The sequence below is a fragment of the Bos javanicus genome, chromosome 3, assembly GCF_032452875.1.
Source record: "Bos javanicus breed banteng chromosome 3, ARS-OSU_banteng_1.0, whole genome shotgun sequence".
Lineage (NCBI taxonomy): Eukaryota > Metazoa > Chordata > Mammalia > Artiodactyla > Bovidae > Bos > Bos javanicus.
The window spans coordinates 16841959-16863313 of NC_083870.1; the positions used below are offsets into that span (position 1 = coordinate 16841959).

Below are 21355 nucleotides of genomic sequence, written 5' to 3' on the forward strand. Positions count from 1 at the left end.
TCAGTCAGTTCAGTCATGTCCAACTCTTTGCAACCCCATGGACTGTAGCCTGCTTTGCTCTTCTGTCCATGGAATTCTCCAGGCAAGAATACTGGAGTGGGTTGCCATTTCCTTCTCCATTTCAGGGGATGGATGAGGTCAAAAAGATTTTCATGGGAATTCTCTGACAGTGCAGTGGTTAGGACTTGGTGTTTTCACTGCTGTGGCCTGGGTTCAAGCCCTAGTCAAGGAAGTAGGATCCTGCAAACTGCGCGGCATTGCCAAAAAAAAAAAGTTTTTTTCCCCATAATCCTACTAATTATATATTATTTTACCATTTTTGGCTGCACTGAAGAGCACACAGAATCTTAGTTCCCTGACCAGGGATGAAACCTGTGCCCCTGCATCAAGAGCATGGAGTCTTAACCACTGGATTTCCAGGGAAGTTTTTTATTTACCTTACTGACTGTGTTGTTATGTGCACTGATAAGGCTGGTGTCTTAGCATAAATCAAGGCAGTAGCACCAAACCAGTCATTGTCAAAAAAAAACCCCAAAAAACAAAAGCCAGTTTCTCTCAAGAATGTCATTGATAAAGCAGTAAAAAATTAACATGTGCTGGGTTTATTAAAGTTATTTTAAATGAGTTAATAAAGACTTGTTTTAACTTCTAATACAGAATATATCGATAGATAAAACCCACATAAAAGCTCTTTGGGGCCCTCAGTATTTCTTAAGGGTGTAAACAGATCCTGAGACCAACAGAGTCAGCACTGCTGGGGTCACTCATAGGCTGTTACACTGGCTCCTCAAAGTTGAAGGGAACTTTCTCACATATTAAATTGCCAGCTTGAGAAACGTCTTATTTAAAGCTGAGGGTAGAGAATATGGTTGTGTTTCTTGGCAACCCTGGCTCGAGAAAGGACACTGTCACCGGAATAAAGATTTCATGGTCTCCACTCACAGGAGAAGCAAGGCATGCAAGCCCACAGCCCTCTGTACTTCCCTTTCTCCCCTATGTGCTGAATATCTTGTGTTGGGTCACGGGGGATTCAGGGTGCTTGTGGCCCATGTGGGCTAGGCCCAGATGTGGGCTTCCCCCAGCCCCTAGATCCATGTTTAGTCCCTTCTCCTATTCCCACTCAGGGGGCTCTTCCCACTGCCCCCCCCCCGGCCCCCCCCCCCGCCCATAATAGTCACAGTGGGCACAGGGAGGGGCAGGAGGATTAAGGAATCCACATCCCACCTTGGCCTCGGCTGGGATAGGATGGAGAGTGAGTGTGTGTGCCTACGTGTGTGTGTGTGTGTGTGTGTGTGTGTGTGTGTTCCCTGGGCATGACTGTGAGTTTTGGTCCCGTCCTGTGGGCTCCAAGTTCTCCCCCATACCAGTCCTCTGTCAGAGGTAGTATCTGGTGTCTCCACTGGGGTCAGCGCATCTGAGTTATTCAAGCCACTTGTTTGGCAATGTGGGGTTGCTGTGGACGGGCTGATGCTGGCATCTCTCTGTCATCTCCGGCCCAGGGAAGGGGGGAGTGGAAGGCCAGGAGGGGACCCAGGTCAGCCTCGGGTGCTACTCCCTCGCTCCCCCAGGAGCCAGTAGGTCCGAACTTTGCCTTTGCCCTGGAGGGAAAAAGAGGCCATTGGGGTGGGGAGTGATACATCCACTTTCCCAAATGGTGGGAATGGGGATGGTTGCTTGAGAAGGGGCCTGGAGGAAGGTGAGCCCTGCAGGGACCTCAAGGGGTCGTGAGGGCAGGGACTTTCTTTTCTACCTTCATTTCTACATCCCCTCGAAGCTCCAGCTCGAAACCACCAAACTCCTCCAGGACAGCCTTGGTTTCAGAAGATAAGTGGATCTTCAGGGCTGGGTAGGATAAGGGAGGAGAAGGGAGACGAGAGATGCAAGAGTTGGGAGCAGGAGACTGGGGGCCGTGGGGCTAGAAAGATGCTTTCCCACCTTCCTTTAGCCCTGAAAGCCTCCTAATTCAGAGTCCCACCCATTCCACATGGTGTCTGACCACACAGGGCTTGCCCTAAGAATTCCAGAGCTGTGTTGTCCACCATGATAGACACTAGTCACATGTGGCTATTTAAATTGCAATTAAAATGAAATAGTTAAAATGCAATAAATAAATAAAATGCAATGCCTCAGAGGCTACCATATTGGACAACACAGCTTATAGTAGAGTGTAGAGGTCAAGGGCTCAGACACTGGAGCCTGCGCTGCCTAGTTCGAACCCGAGCTTGGACACTCGGCTGGGGAAGTAATATTAACTCTCTGTGCCTCATTTGCCTTGTCTACAAAATGCTGAGAGTGACAGGACCCATCTCAAAGTTTTCCTGAATGGATTAAACTTAATGTTATTCATAAAGTATTTTAAAAGAATCTGGCACTTAGGAGGCACTGTACAATTGGTTGCTATCATCGTTTTTTAACTCAGCACCCTCACATTAGGGTTGAGGGAGCCCAGGCCTTGGAGAGGAGATCTGCGCAGGCTGCTGAGGTCAGGCCCAGGCCTCCTGACTACTGTTCCCCGCAGCCCTTCCTTGACTCCATAGCAAACTGGTCTAGGTAATCTTAGTATTCCAGGGTCTGGTATTCAGTAGTTGCTCAATAAATGGTGACTGAATTGAATTGTGTTGACTACAGCAGGAAGCAGATCAACAGGAAGCAAGCCTAAGGGAAGAGCTGCGAGCAAGCATTTATCAGATACTCATTGTGTTCCAGGGGTTGTGCTGTGTTTTTTATAACCCCAAGACATCATCCTTTTAAAGACAAACAGCTGAAGCTCAGACAAGCTGAACAACTATTACGTGCTAGTCATGTTATATGACTTTCTCAAATAACTCTTCTGAGGTAGATGTTTAATTCTCATTTTCCAGATAAGGAAAACAGGGGTTCAGGGAGGTGTAGCAAATTGACATGAAACATCAGTTGCAGAACTGAGATTCACACCCAAGTGGGCTTCTCTGAAGCCCTTTTGACCACACCCAAGAGGGCCCTAAAGGTAAGATTCCTGCTGGAAACTGTCAGACGTTGGTCTGGAAAGACTTTTCTGTCGTTTGGCAAAGGGAGCAGCTGGGACCTGCGTCTCTGATTAGACTCAAGGTGACCTGGCCAGGTTGAACCCTTATGAGATGGCAACTCAGGAAGAGAGAGAACAGGGAGTGGAAGGCATCCGCTGCCAGTCGGGCAACTACAGCCCTCCTGCCCTCCCTGTCCCACCCAGGGGACCCAGAGTACCTTCCCCATTAGACTCCATTCGTGAGGCAGTGTTGACTGTGTCCCCAAAGAGACAGTACCGGGGCATCTTCAGCCCCACCACGCCGGCACACACGGGTCCTGAAGGGAGTGAAAGCGCATGAGTTCAGGGGAGTAGGTGGGAGGAATGGAGGGTGACCTAGGTGGGGCCAGAGGGTGAGGCTAGAGTAGGGTGCCCCAGGAGAGGCAGCAGGTGGGATCCGTGGTCCGTGGGAGCCCAGGGGTGTGTGTAGGAGGAGGTGTAGGTGTATGCGCGTGTGTAGGGAGAGCTGGAGAGCGCTGGGGCTGGTCTCCCATCTTTCGCGGCCTCACCCGTGTGGATGCCGATGCGCAGGCGCAGCTGCTCCTGGGGCCGGTGGCGGATGCGGAAGGAGCGGACCGCGTCCAGCAGCGCCAGGGCCATGCGGGCCACCTCGCGGGCGTGCAGCCTCCCGTTCCGCACCGGGAGCCCGGACACCACCATGTAAGCGTCACCAATGGTCTCCACCTGTGAGGGTCGCGAGAGAGAGCAGGACCTGAGGGCTCCAACTTTCTCTTCCCAGTGTGGGCCGTCACCCAGAGGGCACTGGCTCCTAGTCCACCCGTCTACCAGCCGTTGTGTTTGCTCATCCTCCATACTCCGCCCGGTTTTTCTGGCGGTTCCTGGGTCTCCCCGTGACACCTCCTCGTGACACTGTCTTTGCTCACGTCCCTTGGTCTACTTTATCTCTCTCTCTTTTTTTTTTAGTTCCACCTGTTTATTGCCATCTCCCTCCACCCACCTCATGCGCGCATGCTCAGTCACGTGACCCCATGGACTGCCGCCCACCAGGCTCCTCTGTCCATGGACTTTTCCAGGCAAGAATACTAGAGTGGGTTGCCATTTCCCTCTTCAGGATAGTCTTCTCTCTTAAGGCTCTATGTCATTCTACCCTTCACTTTTCTGTAACCCTGTCCACAACTGTCTGCCTGTTCCTTCCCATCTTTACTCACCTTGTATACGTCAAAATTGTCTATGACGGCATCAAAGCAAGTGTACAGGTCGTTGAGCAGGGTCACCACCTGGAAGAAAAGAGAATCCACAAGGGGTGAGGAGTAAGGGACCCCACCTGGGCTCAGGTGGAAATGCAGACCCAGAAGGCAGACCTGTGAGATGGAGATGAAAAGCCAGCACAGCACACCTGGCTGCTCTCACACCTGTAGCTGTGCCTGACTCACCTGCATGGGCGTGCTCTCTGCTGATAGGGCTGTGAAACCCACGATGTCACTGAAGTAGATGGTGACACTGTCAAAGGCTTCGGCCTGGACCGTCTCCCCGCGCTTCAGCTGCTCAGCCACTGAGCTGAGGGGTCAGGGACAAGGCAGGATCAGAAGATGAGCCGGGGCCAGGGCAGGGCTGGCGGGGGCACCAAGCACAGGCACTCACTGAGGCAGAATCTGGTAGAGCAGGGCCTCAGCCTTGCGCTTCTCCTCCAGGTAGGCCTGGGTCCGCTCCTCCACCAGCTCCTCCAGGTTGTTGGCGTACTGCTCCATGCGTGACAGCAGGTTGTCCAGGATATTGCTGCTGTTCTCCCTGGGGAGGGGGGTGGCGGAGGGGGTGGTGGTGAGGGGGAGCAGCATGCCCAACCCTGCAGTGCCCACCCCAGGCTCTCACCCTACCCAGACTTAAGTTAACTTATACTGCAGCAGAGTCCCTGGAGATGGTCAGGGTTGGGGGGCACAGCAGGATGGGAGTGCAGGGGAAGAGGGTAAGAAGAAAGTCCAACTCATCCCTGAGTCCCCAGGGTCAAGTGTGAAGCTTCAGACGTATTGGCTCTTTTGCTCATATTGTTGAACACCAGTAGGCTAGAAGGAGGTGGAGGAGATAGAGGGCTTCCCAGGTGGTGCTAGTGATAAAGAACCCGTGTGCCAATGCAGGAGACCCAGGAGACGAGGGTTCGATCCCTGGGTCGGGAAGATCCCCTGGAGGAGGGCATGGCAACCCACTCCAGTATTCTTGCTGGGAAATCCCATGGACAGAGGAGCCTGGCAGGCTGTATAGTCCATAGGATCTCAAAGAGTCAGACACGACTGAAGTGACCTAGCACACATGCACACAGAGGAGGTAGAGAGGAACAGGGATCAATTGAGAAGAGAGTGAGGGCACAGACTAGCTAAGGGGTGTGCCTGGGGGACTGGCCCCCACAGAGCAACTGGGAAAGGGGATCAATGGGTGGATGGGAGCTCCCAGGGAGGACAGAGAGGCAAAGGGAGGAGGTTGAAGTCCATTTACTCTGCTTACCAGTGAAGACTGTGGAGAAGGGGCCAGGGAGGAGACTGGTATGAAAAGTGGGTGGCTGTGGGGACAACTGGGTCCTCCGGTATTCGCAAAGGGGGCTGAGGGGCTGTGGTGGGCTGGAGCAGGATATGTCTGGGGGGCTGTGCATGGGCTCTGCCACCACAGGGATAAGACTTAAGCGTGGGATACATGGTGGCTGCCATGGGTGGAGGAGGCTGGGACGACCCAGGACTAACGCCAGCGACCTGTTAAATTTTCGCAACATCAGGCGGATCTGCTGGAAGGGCGGCCGCTCCTGTGGGTCCTCAGCCCAGCAGCGCTGCATCAACTGCCCCAGTTCCTCCAGGTGACTCTGCAGGGCCAGGGAGGGCCGGAAGGGGGGCTGCTCACCCCGAGTCACACGCTCGATGATCTCTGTGTGGAGCGGGGAGAGAGGATGAGAGATGGGTTCAGCCTGGGGCCTGTTGAGTAACCAGGTGGGGAAGCCCAGGACCAGGGCAAGGGCCAGGGAAGCCCTGCAGGGACCTGGGCCAACCGTGCTCAGGGTCACTGGCCACAGTGGGGGAGAAGGGGGCAGCGTTTCCAGGGTTCCCTCTCTCTGGAGCTGGGGTCAGTGGAGTGTGGCGGCATTAGGGGAAAGTGTGGTCCTCTCACCTTTGGGACTGAGGTCCAAACCTTCCACGTGGAAGGCGCCGCTCCTCAGGGCAATCTCCTGAAGGATGATCCCAAAGCTGTACACATCACCAGCCTGGGAACCCCGGGCAGGGGGCGAGGCCATTCGCAGGAGCTCAGGGGCTGTCCACAACTTTTCTGTGGGTCAGAGGTCAGGAGTCACAGGGTGAAGGGCCCCAAAGCTAAGGGGTGACAGGAAACAAGGATGTGGCTGGGCTGATCTGAAGACAAAATGGGGTGCTAGAGCTAGAAGGGGCTTGAGACGACTTCGTCTGACTCGGCTTTCTACTGATGATGAATTGAACTGGGAGTCAGGAAAGGTGGGCCCGAGCCCATCACAGGCCAGGCCACCAGTCTCCCTATTGGGCTGTGCTAGCCGGAGGGGTTAGGGGTCAGAGTCATGCGGAGCTCACTGGCATAGAGGGTGTGTCCTTGCTCTGGCTCTGGATCCCGGAAGCTCTCCAGCCCGTAGTCGGTGATCTTGAGTACAAAGCGCCCGTCTACCACGCAGTTGGATGACTTGAGGTTCCCATGGGAGCAAATGGCTCCATTGTGTAAGAACAGCATACCCTGGGAAGTTCGGGGAGGCAGGGGTCTGAGTGGGACCTCCAACCAGGGCCAGAGAAGAGGCCTGCCTGGCCCCTCGCCCCACACCCAGTGTGCTCTACCCGACCTACCTTGACAATGTCATTGGTGAGCGAGTACCGGAACATCCAGTCCAGGGTGATGCTCTCATTCTCCAGGATGTCCTGCAAGACAGTGAGAGTCAGCCCTGTACCCTGCACGCACCCCCAGGAGGAGAAGTGCAGGGGTCCCGCTGACATAAACTGGCAGAACAGAACAAAGCTTCGCATTTACTCTAGTGCCACCACCCTCCCTCACTTCCATTTTACAGATGGGGAAAATAAAGGTCAGAAAAAAGGAGAGGCTTTCCCTTATGGTCAGTCAAGGGTGGACTCAGGGCTGGACCCAGGTGTCCTGACACTCCCTTGTCACCCTCACCTGTAGGCTCCCACGGGGACAGTATTCTGTGAGGATACAGATGTTGGGGGGATCAGTGCAGGCTCCCACAAACCTGGTCAAGTGTTCGTTTTGTACATCCCGCATCTGCAGGTGAGAGCCAGCATCAGAGCCTGGCAGAGACCTCACTCCTCACCAAATCGCCCCTGCCCTCAGGGACCCCTCACTCTTCCTAAGTCCCAATGTATTCTCTCCAGACATTGTATGAGCTTCCCGTGATTCCCACTCCTGTTCGAAAGAACCTGTCCCCAGAATCTGCTCCCTACTCCCTCTGCTTCCTAAGCCCATCCAGCGGAGCCCCTAGGAAATCTCCAGTAGCCCTTCTCCCATCTGTGATTCTACTCACAATGTGCAAGGGCCCCTCCCACGGCTCTAGGGCCCACCCTTTCCTAGGATATGCTGATGTCCCTCCATGCTGCTTCTGTGGGCCAACCTCCCCGCATCCCCAGATTCTTCCCCAGGCCACCGCCTCCCTCCCTCCGCACATTACATGCTTCAGCTCGAACAGGACTTCCCGTGTCAGCTCAATGCGTTTCCGGTTCACACGTTTCACAGCCACGAGGTTGCCCTGAGCAAGGGGTGGAGGTGGTCACTGTGAGGAAAGAGCCCAGCACTGGGAACCCCACTGCTCTGACAGCCCACCGCTGCCCTAGAACCCTCCCCAGTCCTTCATCAGAGCACAGCCCTGCCCCATCCAGAAGACCAATGGTCTTACCCAGACTTACCTTATAATACGCTGTCTTGGCAAAGATTTGGAGTTGGCCCTCTGTGGTTAGTAGGGAGCCATAATTGGAGCCTCTCTGAAGGGGTGGAGTGCAGGAGGGATGGTCAGCCAGAGGGCCTAGTTCTCCATCCTGGCTGGCTGAGCTCTGCTGCCTCATCCTGTCCCCCTACGTCAGCTCAGTGTGTGGAATTTCAGCTCATCCTGAAATCCTCATTTATTTACTTTTTAGAAAACAAAATTTATCGGAGCGTAGTTGCTTTACAGCGTTGTGTCGGTCTGTGCTGTACAGCAAAGTGAGTCAAATGTATGTACGCATCTGTCCCTTCTTTTTTAGATTTCTTTCCCATTTAGGTCACCACAGAGCATTGACTAGAAGTTCCCTGTGTGATACAGTAGGTTCTCATTATTTACTTTAAAAAAAATGTATTTTCACATATGCTATCACTGACCTGTGAGGGAGGCTCTGTGGATGTAATCATTATCTGAGATGGTACTTTGCCAACAAAGCTTCATCTAGTCAAGGCTATGATTTTTCCTGTGGTCATGTATGGATGTGAGAGCTGGACTGTGAAGAAGGCTGAGCGCCGAAGAATTGATGCTTTTGAACTGTGGTGTTGGAGAAGACTCTTGAGAGTCCCTTGGACTGCAAGGAGATCCAACCAGTCCATCCTAAAGGAGACCAGTCCTGGGTGTTCTTTGGAAGGAATGATGCTAAAGCTGAAACTCCAGTACTTTGGCCACCTCATGTGAAGAGTTGACTCATTGGAAAAGACTCTGATGCTGGGAGGGATTAGGGGCAGGAGGAGAAGGGGACGACAGAGGATGACATGGCTGTATGGCATCACCAACTCGATGGACGTGAGTCTGAGTGAACTCCGGGAGTTGGTGATGGACAGGGAGGCCTGGAGTGCTGCGATTCATGGGGTTGCAAAGAGTCGGACACGACTGAGCGACTGATCTGATCTTATCTGATCAGAGAGGGTATGTGACTTGCCCAAGGTCACATAGCAAGTGAAGGCCGAGCTGGGATGAGAACCTTGCTCTCTACTAACTTGTCAGGTGCTGCCCCCGTACCCAGCTGCCCCCGTACCCAGCTCAGCCCCGTCCCCCCAGTAGTGGAGCTCTTACCCCGCTCAGGGTCAGCCGGCTGCCTGCACTCCGGAGATGCCTCTCAAGGCTACTGGGCTGCAGGTCCTCCCAGCGCACACGCCACAGCTCTGAGGCCAGTTCCTTCTCCAGCTGCATCTTCCTGGGGCACGAAACCTGCACCTGAGCCCACGTCTGAGCCCCTGACCCAGGGCGGGGGTACTCAGCAGCCCCTCCTCAGAGCCCTGGGATCTCTGCAGGAGCTGAGAGATGGGTGGGGCAGTTACAGCCTCTCAGCTCCGAGTCAGGAGGCTTGGGTGAAATTCTGCCTCACTGGGGACCTTGGGGTAGTCATTTCTCTTCTCTGAGTCTCATGTTCACGTCTAAAAGTCCTCATGTGGAAACTGGGGATCTTGACATTTATTTCAAAGCATTGTTATAAAAATGAAAAGAAATGTGTGTGGAAGTGCCTGGCACACAATTTATGCTCAACCAGCCCTGATTTTCTTCTCTCCCTCCTTGCTTCCCTCTGTCATCAACTTTTCCTGCACCTGTCAGCCTCCCACCAGAAGGCAGGAGTGAGTCTTCCTTCTCTCTTCTCTGCTCTGGGTGCAGCCCCTGGTACATGGCCAAGCCATCATCCTTGCTCAGCTAATATGGGTCCAACACATTGCTTCCCATCTGGTCTGTACAAACAGGAAGGGAGGATAGACCAGCCTCAGCCCAGAACCCACATACTATGATGCTCCAACAGATCTGCTCCTTCTTGGATCTCCCAGATCCTCCTTGGCCACTCCTATCTCTGGTCCCTCCTCAAGTCTCCTGCATTGGCAGGTGGGTTCTTTACCACTAGCACCACCTGGGAAGCCCTTTCCCCTCCTTCTTCATTGTAGGGCTTTTGCCCTTTCCCCTCCTTCTTCGTTGTAGGGCTCTTGCCCTTTCCCCTCCTTCTTCGTTGTAGGGCTTTTTAGTATCTTTTCTCCCCCATCCCCCTGGGCCTTGCTGTGCTGTCCCTACACCCCTCCCTCTCCACTCTTGGTCCCTGCCACCTCCTCTGCTACTGGTTCTCCGGGCCTTCCAGCCTCAGTCACCACCCTCATCCCCAGGCTCACCTGTATATGAAGAAGGAGACGATCAGGATGCTGAGAAGGGAGAGGCTCCCCACCAAAGCCAGCACCTCCAGGGTGGAGAAGTGGTCTACAGAGGAGGACCGAGTTGTAGCAAGAGAGATGTGAGATAGACATTGGAGAGGAGAAAGAAGAACTTTTTTATATATAATTTTTTTTTGGCCACACTGCATGGCATGCAGGCTCCTCTCCTGACTGGGATTTGAACCCATGCCTAAACTGGAAGCATGGAGTCCTAATCACTGGACTGCCAGGGAAGTCCCAGAACTTTTTAATATTTAATCAATGAACTCAGATAGTGGATGAAGGGACAAAAAAGGCAGGCGGAGTCTCTGCGGGAAACCCTCAGTGCCAGAGAGTAGCACCTCTTCGACTCCCTGAACAGGAAGCATGCAGTGTCTCCAGAATGGAGGCCAGGAAGGCAAGGGGCAGTCACCTTGGTTGCAGGCTGGGTCCTCATTGTCAAAGCCGCACTTGGGGACATCGGGAGGTGGATACCCCAGGGGCCAGTTCAGTTTGCACCCTGACATGGTCACCAGTTCTTGGGAAGTCCCATTGAAGTTCAGAACAACCTGTGGAGGGGCAGGAGTGGTGGGTGGGCAAGGGCCCTTGGTGAGGCCTCCTGTCCAGGGTAGCAGTCCTGCCCCTCACCTACCCCGTCTCCGCTGCCAGAGACTGTGTCTGCACTGTCAGCAGCTCACTGAGCCCCTGGCATGACTGGATACAAAGAGCCTCATACCCACGCCCCATGTTATCAGAATGGACAAACTTGAAAGTGACTTAAGCGCTTCTATATTCTATATAGAATCACAGGCCCACACTCAGGAAGTTTGTAATCTGGGACTGAAGCACCCAGAAAATAGGAAAAGGCAGTGTTTTCAGTCCACATTCCCAAGCCTAAACCATATACTCCTCCTTCTGAATATAGCCTGTCTCTGCTGGGAGGGGATCCTGCCTACCTTCAGAGACATGGGGCTTGCTGAGGGCAGGACTGTGTTCCCTTCTTACACGTGGGGCTCCCCAAGGACAACACCTGAGTCCCTATCATTCTGGTTGTTCCTCCAGATTGGCTGGATCGCTTTTATCCAGGGTCCGCTCTTATGCAGGGAGGTAGGAAGGTGAGATGTCACTCCCAGTTGGCAGTGCCTTCTTGGGGGCACAACCTTACCCTGAAGGCGCCAGTGTTAGGATCCATATCCCAGAGGGAGAAGTCGGTCTCCCGGTCTCCATTGCTGTCCATTTTCAGGTATCCTGTCACACCTGGGGGTATGGAGGATGATGGCTGTGTTTTGAGAGTGGAAGTTCAGGGACTCCAGACCTCATCTCTATCTTTTGATCTTATCTGTCTTGCCCTCTGCATATATATATATATATATATATATATATATATAAAATAAAAGAGACAGATGTGTCATCAGCAGGAATGATTAGTGTTGGGCACTTAAGAAGACTTCTTGATGACTCTAGGGAGATGGGGAAGAAAGCCTAAAGGCAGCTTGGAGGAGAGGAAGAGACTGGTGTGTGTAAATGACTACCTGCACTGCAGGCCTAGAGGCTTCCTGTTGCCTCCTGCCTGGGGCCCCAGGGTAGCCCATTCCTGCCACCTGCAGTCCCTGACCTTGGAAGCTTCGGTTCCACATCCGCTGAGTGATGCCCTCCCCATCGGTGACAGCTCCCCCGTGTGCTAGAGTCTCCGTCACCGCCTGGATGTAGAGCAGGAGCCCATCGTGGAAGGACGCTGGGATGGTGTTCACCTGCAGGGGCAGGTAGAGCTGGGCTGCTGGGGGGAAGTATGAGGGGTGCAGAGTGGGGTGCTGTGGGGCAGGGAATGGGAGGTAATGGGAACTTGAAAGAGGATGGGCGAAAACAACCCCACCCATGTACGGACAGAGAGATTTCACTACTCATAAGACACATCTGTGTACACCTGCTAGGCACGTGGGGCAGGACGTATCGTCTTCATTTTACTGATAAAGATTTGAGGTTCAGAGGTTGAACAGTTGTCAGTGCCGTCCTCCATCATCAGGAGAGACGGGGGAGCAAAGGGAAGGGAAAAAAGGGCAGGCCTGGGGAGAGGAGGGAGGCTGAGAAAGCAGGGCAGAGACCAGCAGAGGGCTGTGGAGTGGAGATTTGGGGCCCACATCACCCAGGACCCCCTCCTACCAGGCCATCCTCCATGGTGAAGTTGAACTGCTCAAGGGCCAAGCGTTTTAGCTTCTGTAGGAATTCCAAGTACTCGGGATTATCCGGCTCTTTATATGTAATGATTTTGGCAGCCTGAGGAGGAGTCAGTGGAGAGGGGAGAGCTGGTTGGATGCTGACTCTGGTCCTCCCTATACCCTGAGTGCCCACCTCCCAGAGTTGCACCTCTACTTAGCTCAAGGTCAGATAGGACCCCATGTCCTGCATGAGGTGCTGCCTGCATCAAAGCAGAGAATGTCGACGGGATGTGAACATTATCCTGCCTCAGGGGCATTCTCTCATATTTTTAGCCTCCTAGTTCTGAAGTCCTCCGACCCTCTATGTGCCCCTGGCCCCAGCCCCCTGCCCTTCTGTCATCTAACTCCCTACGAGCGAGCATCAACAACTCCTTTTCTGGAATCCTTTCAGACACTGAGGCACCCAGGACCCGGAAGCGATGTGCCAGCAACCCAGAGCCCCACAGCCTGGGCTTCCAAGCTGAACCCTCACCCGAAAGGCCTGGTTGGCACTGACATCCTGCCCATCTCCTCTCTCCCAGGGCCTGCGGGGAGCAATGCCATGTGCACCTTGCAGGCTTTGCCCAAAGAGGTCCAGGTGGAAGAAAACATAGTCGTTCCCACTCAGGCCAGCTTCCAGGGCCAGAAGCATGAGGGCTCTGAAGGTATCTGGCGAGCTGCAGATGTAGATAACTGGGGAGAGAGAGAAGCCAGGGAAGCCAGGGTGTCAGGGAACGGAGGAGAAACTGAAGCTGGCGGGCCCAGGGGAGGAAGTTGAGACCCTGTAGTGGTTAAGTGGAACTCCTGGCTCAGTCTAGGCTAAGCAGGAGAAAGCCGAGGGAGAAGGTGGTGGGAGGGGGAGGAGGAAGGAGGCCAGATAGGGAGAGCAGGAATGGTGGAGCTGAAGGTGGGGAAGGTGAGGTGTGGAGCAGGGAGAGCAGAGGAGGGCCAGCTGGAGAGGGGACTGGAAGACGAGAGGGCATATGGGAGCTCCGGGAGGAGAAGCTGGAGGAGGGAAGGAGGCTGCTGGGAAAAGACGGAAAATAGGGGAGAAAAAGAGGGTTAGGAACTAAGCCGGGGCCCCACTAAGTGTCAAGGTGGTAGCTGGAGGCCTTTTTTACCTCTGTTAACTCCGGAGGAATCGGTGGGAAGGAGGCGAGGGAGTGGGGAGGTGAGAATACAGGCGAGCCTAGGAAGAAGAGAGGGGACCATGGAGAAAGACAGGGAAAAAGCAACTCAGAGGTGGACGGGGCGGAGGAGGCCGAGGCAGGAATGAAGGGCCCAGAGGAGGAGACGTTTGGTGCAGACGGGAGAGAGTCCCCAGGAGGGCCTGGAGGTAAAGCGGCCAGGCGGGTGTGCCCTGCCTCTCACCTCGGCCTTTACGCCGCACGGTGCGCAGCAGCATGGTGTAGTGGTCGCGGTCTCCCTCGGCGAATTCCAGGTGGTCCACCGTGATGTTGAGGCGGTCGCGAACCCGCATGTACAGCCCCTCCACCACGAAGAAGCAGGGCTGGTCGTCACCGGGCTGGTAGGCGTAGAGCACGAGCGCCTGGCGCTCCCAGCCCAGCCGTCGGTGCAGCGCCGCCACGAAGTCGCCCAGCTTGGCGTGGCTGGGTCCCGCGCGGGTGGTCAGCGCGTACTCGTCCTTGGCTCCGAAGCCCACGGCTGGGGCGCCGGCGGTCAGCAGCGGCACCCGCCAGTGCGCGGTGAAGCGGCCCACGGGGGCGGCGGCGTACACGCAGCCGGGGCCCAGGAACACCGCGGGGCTGTGCTCCCACTTGAGATCCACGGCGGCCAGGGGCGCGGCGGTGTCGGAGCAGACGCCCAGCGCGCTCTCACTGCTGCCCAGCACCGTGCGGACTGTCCAACCCGGCAGCAGGTCCGGCCTCGCCTTCACCCGGGCCAGGGCCAGCTCCACCGCCGGTCCCACGCGCGCCCAAGACCACGGGTACGAGGTGTTGGTCAGAGGCAGCACCACGGCCACCGTCAGGTTACCAGCGTAGCTGCCCGGGAGCAGTAGCAACGGCGGCAGGAGCAGAAGCAGGCGCAGGCGGGCGCCGGAGGGGCGCCCGGGGCGCGGCATGGCCTCAGCGGGCACCGTGGTGGGCGAGCGCTCCCACCATGGCCTCAAGCGTCCACTCCGGCTGAGCGGCCGGTACGGGCACCGGGAGCGCCCCTGTGGGAGGGAGGAGGGGCGGAGCGGGGGCGCTCACCCCGGAGCACGCTCCCCCTCTAGCTGCGACAGTCCGCGCCTGGGGCGCCAGGGGCGCGCGACCTAGGGGTGTGCCCAGGGCTCTGCGGAGCAGGTGGGTGCGAGGAGAGCGCGGGGGCCGAGAGGACCCGAGTGTGAACCACAGGGTGTCTGTGTGTATGTTAGGAGAGAGAAAAAGAGAGCGCGAGCGAGCGCTCGGTGGAGAAGGATGGGAGAGAGGGCTCCAGGGAGGATAAGGGGAGTGTGTTTGTGTGTGTGCGTGAGCGCTTGGCTCAGGGAGTGTGCCAGAAGGGGCGTCCGGCCGGCCCAAGTCTCCGACAGTCCGAGGGGAACTGGGGAGGACCCAAGCCAAGCTCCGAACCCTCCCTCCCGGCCGCTTCCCCTCCCAGACTCCGAGACCGTAGAACCAAGCCTGGATCTTTAACTCCTTCCTCCCCGCCCCGAAGTCGTAGACTCTCCGAGCCTCTCAACCCGCTCGGTTTCCTCTAGATCCTCTTCCCGCTTCTCGGCGGGCCAAATGTGTTTCCCTCCGAGAAGCGGTACTCGCAGAAGGGGCTCCCTCACCGGGATGGGAAGAACAGAGATAAATGGAAGTAACAGAGTGCCTCTTGCGCCCCACCTTGTCCCTCTCCTCCTCCTGGCTCCGTCTCGGGAAGAAAGAGGTGCAGGTTTGGGATCTTAGCCGGAGAAGGTGTGAGTGTTTGGGTGTCAGGTTGTGGGGCAGGAGGGTGACGGTTTTTGGAAAAGAAATTAAAGTAGTCCAGGGTCCCGCGACCACTCTATCTAGGATGTCACCCACCCCCCAGCTTCCAGACTGAGCGGATTAGTGGAGAAAAAGGGCCAGGTGGAAGGGCGGAGTTAACTCTTTAGTTCCCAAAAGGCCGTAGGAACGGGAGGGAGAGGTGGTGGGTGGCAGCTGAAACCAAGAGGTGTGACCTCGGGGCCGCTACGGGCGTGTGCGTTTGGTTTGTCTTAAAAAGGATTATTAAAGTGAGATTTGTCGGGACAGTGGCAGACAGTGTTGGAAATGACAAGCGGAGGCGTATACTGGGGAGTGTTTGGGGGGCCCTTGACGGCTGGGCCCGGGGCAGGACAGCTGTGGAATCAGTCTGCCCCCTAGTGGCCAGAAGAAGTCATTGGCGGTATTGCGCACCAACCTCTGAAAACTTCTGCCTCAGTTCAGTTCGGATCAGTCGCTCAGGACCAAAGATCAGCAAACTTCTGCACTGTAGACTTTCAAAGGACCTATTACATGTTAAGCACCAACTAGATGCTGAAGGCATAAATATGAAGATTGTCTGTGTGTATATTTGTCCTTGTTGTTGTTCAGTCACTAAGTCATGTCCCAGTGTTTGCCACCCCAGGGACTGAAGCACACCAGACTCCTCTGTCCTTGACTATTTCCTGTCCATTGAGTCGGTGATGCTATCTAACCATCTCATCTTCTGCCACCTCCTTCTCCTTTTTACTTTCAGTCTTTCCCAGCATCAGAGTCTTTCCCAGTGAGTAGGCTCTTCACATCAGGTGGCCAAAGTACTGGAGCTTCAGCTTCAGTCCTTCTGATGAAAAGTCAGGGTTGATTTCCTTTAGGATTGACTGGCTTGATCTTCTTGCTGTCCAGTGGGCTCTCAAGGGTGTTCTCCAGCACCACGGTCTGAAAGCATCTGTTCTTCAGCGCTCAGCCTTCCTTATGCTCCAACTCTCACATCCATACATGACTACTGGAAAAACCATAATGTTGACTATATGGACCTTTGTTGGCAAAGTAATGTCTGTGCTTTTTAATGTGTTGTCTAGGTTTCATAGCTTTCCTTCCAAGGAGCAAGTATCTTTTAATTTCATGGCTGCAGTCATTGTCCGCAGTGATTTTGGAGCCCAAGAAAATAAAATCTGTCACTGTTTCCACTTTTTCCCCTTCTATTTGCCATGATGTAACGGCACCAGATGCCATGATCTTAGTTTTAATCATGTTGAGTTTTAAGCCAACTTTTTCACTCTCCTCTTTCACCATCAGCAAGAGGTTCTTTAGTTCCTCTTCACTTCCTGCCATTAGAATCTTAGTATCTGCATATCTGAGGTTATCGATATTTCTCCTGGCAATCTTGATTCCAACTTGTGATTCTTCCAGCCTGGCATTTCACATGATGTACTCTGCATATAAGTTAAATAATCAGAGTGACAATATGCAGCCTTGCTGTACTCCTTTCTCAATTTTGAACCGGTCTTGCCTGATTCTAACTGTTGCTTCTTGATCTGCATTCAAGTTTCTCAGGAGACAGGTGAGGTGGTCTGGTATTCCCATCTCTTGAAGAATTTTCCACAGTTTATTGTAATCCACACAGTCAAATGTTTTAGTGTAGTCAATGAAGCCAAAGCAGTTGTTTTTCTGGAATTCTGTTGCTTTCTCTATGATCCAGTAAATGTTGGCAATTTGATCTTGGTTCCTTTACTTTTTCTAAATCCAGTGTGTACATCTGGAGTTCTCCGTTCACATATTGCTGAAGCCTAGCTTGAAGAATTTTGAGCATAACCTTGCTATCATGTTGCTGCTGCTGCTGCTAAGTTGCTTCAATCGTGTCAGACTCTGTACGACCCCATAGACGGCAGCCCACCAGGCTCCTCCGTCCATGGGATTTTCCAGGCGAGAATACTGAGCACAATTGTATGGTAGTTTGAACATTCTTTGGCGATGGAATGAAAACTGATCTTTTCCAGTCCTGTGGCCACCGTTTAATTTTCCAAATTTGCTGACATCTTGAGTCCAACACTTTAACAGCATCATTTTTTAGGATTTGAAATAGCACAGCTGGAATCCCATCACTTCCACTAGCTTTGTCTGTAATAATGCTTCCTAAGGCCCATTTGACTTCACACTCCGAGAAGTCCAGCTCTTGGTGAGTGACCACATTATCGTGGTTATCCTAGTTATTAAGACCTTTTTTGTATAGTTCTTCCGTGTATTCTTGCCACCTCTTCATCTTTTCTGCTTCTGTTAGGTCTTTACTGTTTCTCTCCTTCATCATGCCCATCCTTGCATGAAAAGTTGGCTTGATATCTCCAATTTTCTTGAAGAGGATCTCTAGTCTTTCCCATTTTATTGTTCTGCTCTATTTCTTTGCATTGTTCATTTAAGAAGACCTTATCTCTCCCTGCTATTCTCTGTACCTTTGCATTCAGTTGAGTTTATCTGTCCCTTTGTCCCTTGCTTTTTCGTGTCTCTTCTTTCAGTCATTTATGAAGCCTCCCCAGACAACCACTTTGCCTTCCTGCATTTCTTTTTCTTTGGGATAGTTTTGGTCACTGCCTCAAGTACATGTTACGAACCTCTGTTCATAGTTCTTCAGGCACTCTATCAGATCTAATCCCTTGAAACTATTCGTCACCTCCACTTTATAATCCTAAGGGATTTGATTTAGCTCATACCTGAATGACCTAGTGGTGTTTCCTACTTTCTTCAAGTCTGAATTTTGCAACAGGGAGCTCATGATCTGAGCCACAGTCAGGTCCTGGTCTTGTTTTTGCTGACTGTATAGAGTTTCTCCATCTTTGGCTGCAAAGAATATAATCAATCTGATTTTAGCATTGATTATTGGTGATGTCCATGTGTAGAGTCATCTCTTGTGTTGTTGGAAAAGGGTGTTTGCTATGACCAGTGTGTTCTCTTGACAAAACTCTGTTAGCTTTTGCTCAGCTTCATTTTGTACTCCAAGGCCAACTGAAAGTGAAAGTATTAGTAGCTCAGTTGTGTCCAACTCTTTATGACCCCATGGACCATTATAACGCCCACCAAGCTCCTCTGTCCATGGAATTCTACAGGCAAGAAAACTGAAGTGGGCAGCCATACCCTTCTCAAGGGGATCTTCCCCACCCAGCACTCCTGCATTAAGGGCAGATTCTTTACTATCTAGCAACCAGGGAAGCCACTCTGAGGCCACACTTACCTGTTATTCCCAGTATCTCTTGAATTCCTACTTTTACATTCCAATTCCCTATGATAAAAAGAACATCTTTTTTGGTGTTAGTTCTAGACGTTCTTGTAGGTCTTCATAGAACCTGTCGACTTCAGCTTCTCTGGTGTCAGTGGTTGGGGCATAGACTTGGATTACCGTGATATTGAATGGTTTGCCTTGGAAACAAACAGACATCATTCTGTTGTTTTTGAGGTTGCCCCCAAGTACTGCATTTTGAACTCTTCTATTGACTATGAGGGTTACGCACTTCCTTTCTTCTAAGGGATTCTTGCCCACAGTAGTAGATATAATGATCATCTGAATTAAATTCGCCCATTCCCATTCATTTTAGTTCACTGATTCTTAAGATGTCAATGTTCAGTCTTGCTGTCTCCTGCCGTCTTAACATCCAGTTTACCTTGATTCATGGACCTAACATTCCAGGTTCCTATGCAATATTGTTCTTTACAGCATCAGACTTTACTTTCACCACCAGACACATCCACAACTGAGTGTCGTTTCCACTTTGGCCCAGTAGCTGCATTCCTTCTGGAGCAATTAGTAATTGTCCTCCACTCTTCCCCAGTAGCATACTGGACACCTTCGACCTAGGAAGTTCATCTTCCAGTGTCATATCTTTTTGCCTGTTCATACTGTTCATGAGGTTCTTGCAACAAGAATACTGGAAGGGGTTGCCATTTCCTCCTCCGGTGGACCACATTTTGTCAGAACTCTTCACTATGACCCGTCCGTCCTGGGTGGCCCTGCACAGCATGTCTCAGCTTCACTGAGTTATACAAGCCCCTTCACCACGACAAGGCTGTGATCCATGAAAGGTTGGGAGGATGAGAAAGTTATTCTGTACAGAGAAAGAATTCTGAAGTATGTTTCCTACATATTTAGGAGAATTTTGAATATTGTTATGGTCTAGAGCAAACAGTAGCCCATAGGCCAACTTTTAGACGGCAGGCATGTTTTATCTCACTTGTTCTCTCTCTCTCTTGGAATTGACCAAGAATGTGGGCAATTAAATTACACACAGACACACACACACACACACTCGTGTATGTGTAATTTAATTGGCCCCCATTTTTATATCACCAGGTGGCACATGAATATTTAGACTTCTGACTTGTCTTAAAATACTGCAGAGCTGGTGCATCTCTCTATGAACAATCATCTGAAACCAAGCATCCAGTATTTCTTCGAGATGAGTCTAGCTCATCACAGCTCCTATACACCATGTTGACTCATTTGCATCACTGGCTGCGGCACCAGTGTATGTTTTCAACCCTGATCTAAGATATAAGTTATATGGGTGTAAGAGTGACTGAGGAGGAGAGGCAAGAAAAGGCTGCAGAGGGCAGATAATGCAAGCTTTGTGCAACAGGCAAAATGTCTTTGTCCTAAAGGGAGGGCTCCAGAAACTATAGAGGTGGAGAGCAGATAGGGAAATAAAAAAATAAAACAACTTTATTGAAGTATATCTGTTATACCATAAACTGTACATTTGTAACATATATTACAATTTGATGAGCTTGGACATACATGTATGCTGGTGAAACCATCACCACAACATCAAAGTAATACACGTTTTCATCACCTCCAAAAATGTCCTTGTGTCCTTTTGTGTGTGTGTGTGTGTGTGTGTGTGTGTGTGTGTGTGTGTGTATAAGAACACCTAACATGAGATCTACCCTTTCAACAAAATTTGAAATGTATAATGTGGTCTTGTTCATTATAGGGCTATATAAGTAGAACCAATTGGAATTCAGGAAAAGATGACAGCATACAAATAACTGAAGTCTAGGCAACACTGACCCATTAGTTGAGAAGCTGAAAGGTTTTGGGGGGGAAGATGACAATTTTAGTTTATTGGTTTTGAGGTGCCTATAGATACCCAAGTGGAGGTATCCAATAAGCCATTGGAATAGTGGAACTGGAACTCAGGAGAACTAGACTAGAAATCTAACTTAGTAACTGAGCTTCCCTTTTACCCATGGTGGCTTAAATAGTCTGTCCAACCCTCAAGCTGAGCTGAAGAGAACTAAAAAATGGTAGATGAAATGCTTTTGAAAATCAACAGTCTAGGAAGACAGTGAGAGCATGAGAGGACAGGAAAGCAGGAGACCAGCAGTAGGAGGCCTTTTCCCCCTGGAGTCATTTCCTGATCCAAAATTGGTGGCAGAAAATAGGCTACATGGGGCAAGTGAGGCAAAAGTTGGAGTCCAAATGTCCCCAAAGATGATCACCCGGGGAAACCATCTTCCTATTGAGGCTTAGGATCCTGAAAGGCTGCACTCTTAGGGGAAACCCAGGAGTAGGGGAAACCAGAAGTAAACAGAAAGTCCAGTCTTGAAATAGTCAAAAGCCCACAATTAAGAACCAATTGATGGGTTTAAGAGCAAGTTAGACTCAAGTGAGGAGTAAGTAATGAATTGGAAGAAAGCATAGAAGAAACCACTCAGAACAAAGCATGGACAAAAAAGGAATGAAAAATATAAAAGAGGAGGTTAGAGGGGAAAAAAAGAGGAGGTTGCAGACATAAAACATATCATGAGAAAGTCTGGCTCTCCTTTATTTGGAGCCAAGAAAGGAGGGAAATAATAGGGTAGAAGCAATATTTAAAGAGACGGTGGCCAAGAAGCTTAAAAAAATATATACATCAAGCCACAGATTCAAGAAGCTCAACAAACCTCAAGACTAAAAAGAATAATCCATACCTGGAACCATCAGAGTGAAACTGCAGGAAATGAAAGATTTGTCTCTCAGTCGTGTCTGACTCCTTGTGACCCCATAGACTGCTGCACACCAGGCTTCCCTGTTCTTCACTGTCTCCTGTAGTTTGCTCAAACTCATGTTCCTTGAG

The 21355-nt window shown here is 51.9% G+C and overlaps 1 protein-coding gene across 1 annotated transcript; it reads right to left on the reverse strand.

The window, feature by feature from the left end:
• Positions 1-586: 586 nt before the first annotated feature.
• On the reverse strand, positions 587-14987 carry NPR1 (natriuretic peptide receptor 1). The gene is made up of 22 exons (XM_061405720.1): positions 13696-14987; positions 12818-13017; positions 12290-12403; positions 11745-11880; positions 11295-11386; positions 10563-10698; positions 10112-10196; positions 9042-9162; positions 7915-7989; positions 7680-7757; positions 7172-7276; positions 6847-6918; positions 6583-6739; positions 6152-6307; positions 5743-5911; positions 4646-4792; positions 4438-4561; positions 4213-4281; positions 3553-3727; positions 3223-3321; positions 1751-1842; positions 587-1598 (listed from the first exon to the last, which is right to left on the reverse strand). The coding sequence occupies exons 1-22, from the start codon at positions 14405-14407 to the stop codon at positions 1536-1538; spliced, it is 3177 nt and encodes a 1058-aa protein (XP_061261704.1). The 5' UTR covers positions 14408-14987; the 3' UTR covers positions 587-1535.
• Positions 14988-21355: the final 6368 nt, after the last annotated feature.

Bases quoted from the DNA above. Each gene is read 5' to 3' on its own strand.
- NPR1 (XM_061405720.1), bottom strand. From the start codon at position 14,407: ATGCCGCGCCCCGGGCGCCCCTCCGGCGCCCGCCTGCGCCTGCTTCTG. The intron at 13,018-13,695 runs GTGAGAGGCAGG...CTCTCTCCCCAG, and splicing joins CGTGCGGCGTAAAGGCCGAG to TTATCTACATCTGCAGCTCG. The intron at 7,990-9,041 runs GTAAGAGCTCCA...CCACCCCTTCAG, and splicing joins GCCGGCTGACCCTGAGCGGG to AGAGGCTCCAATTATGGCTC.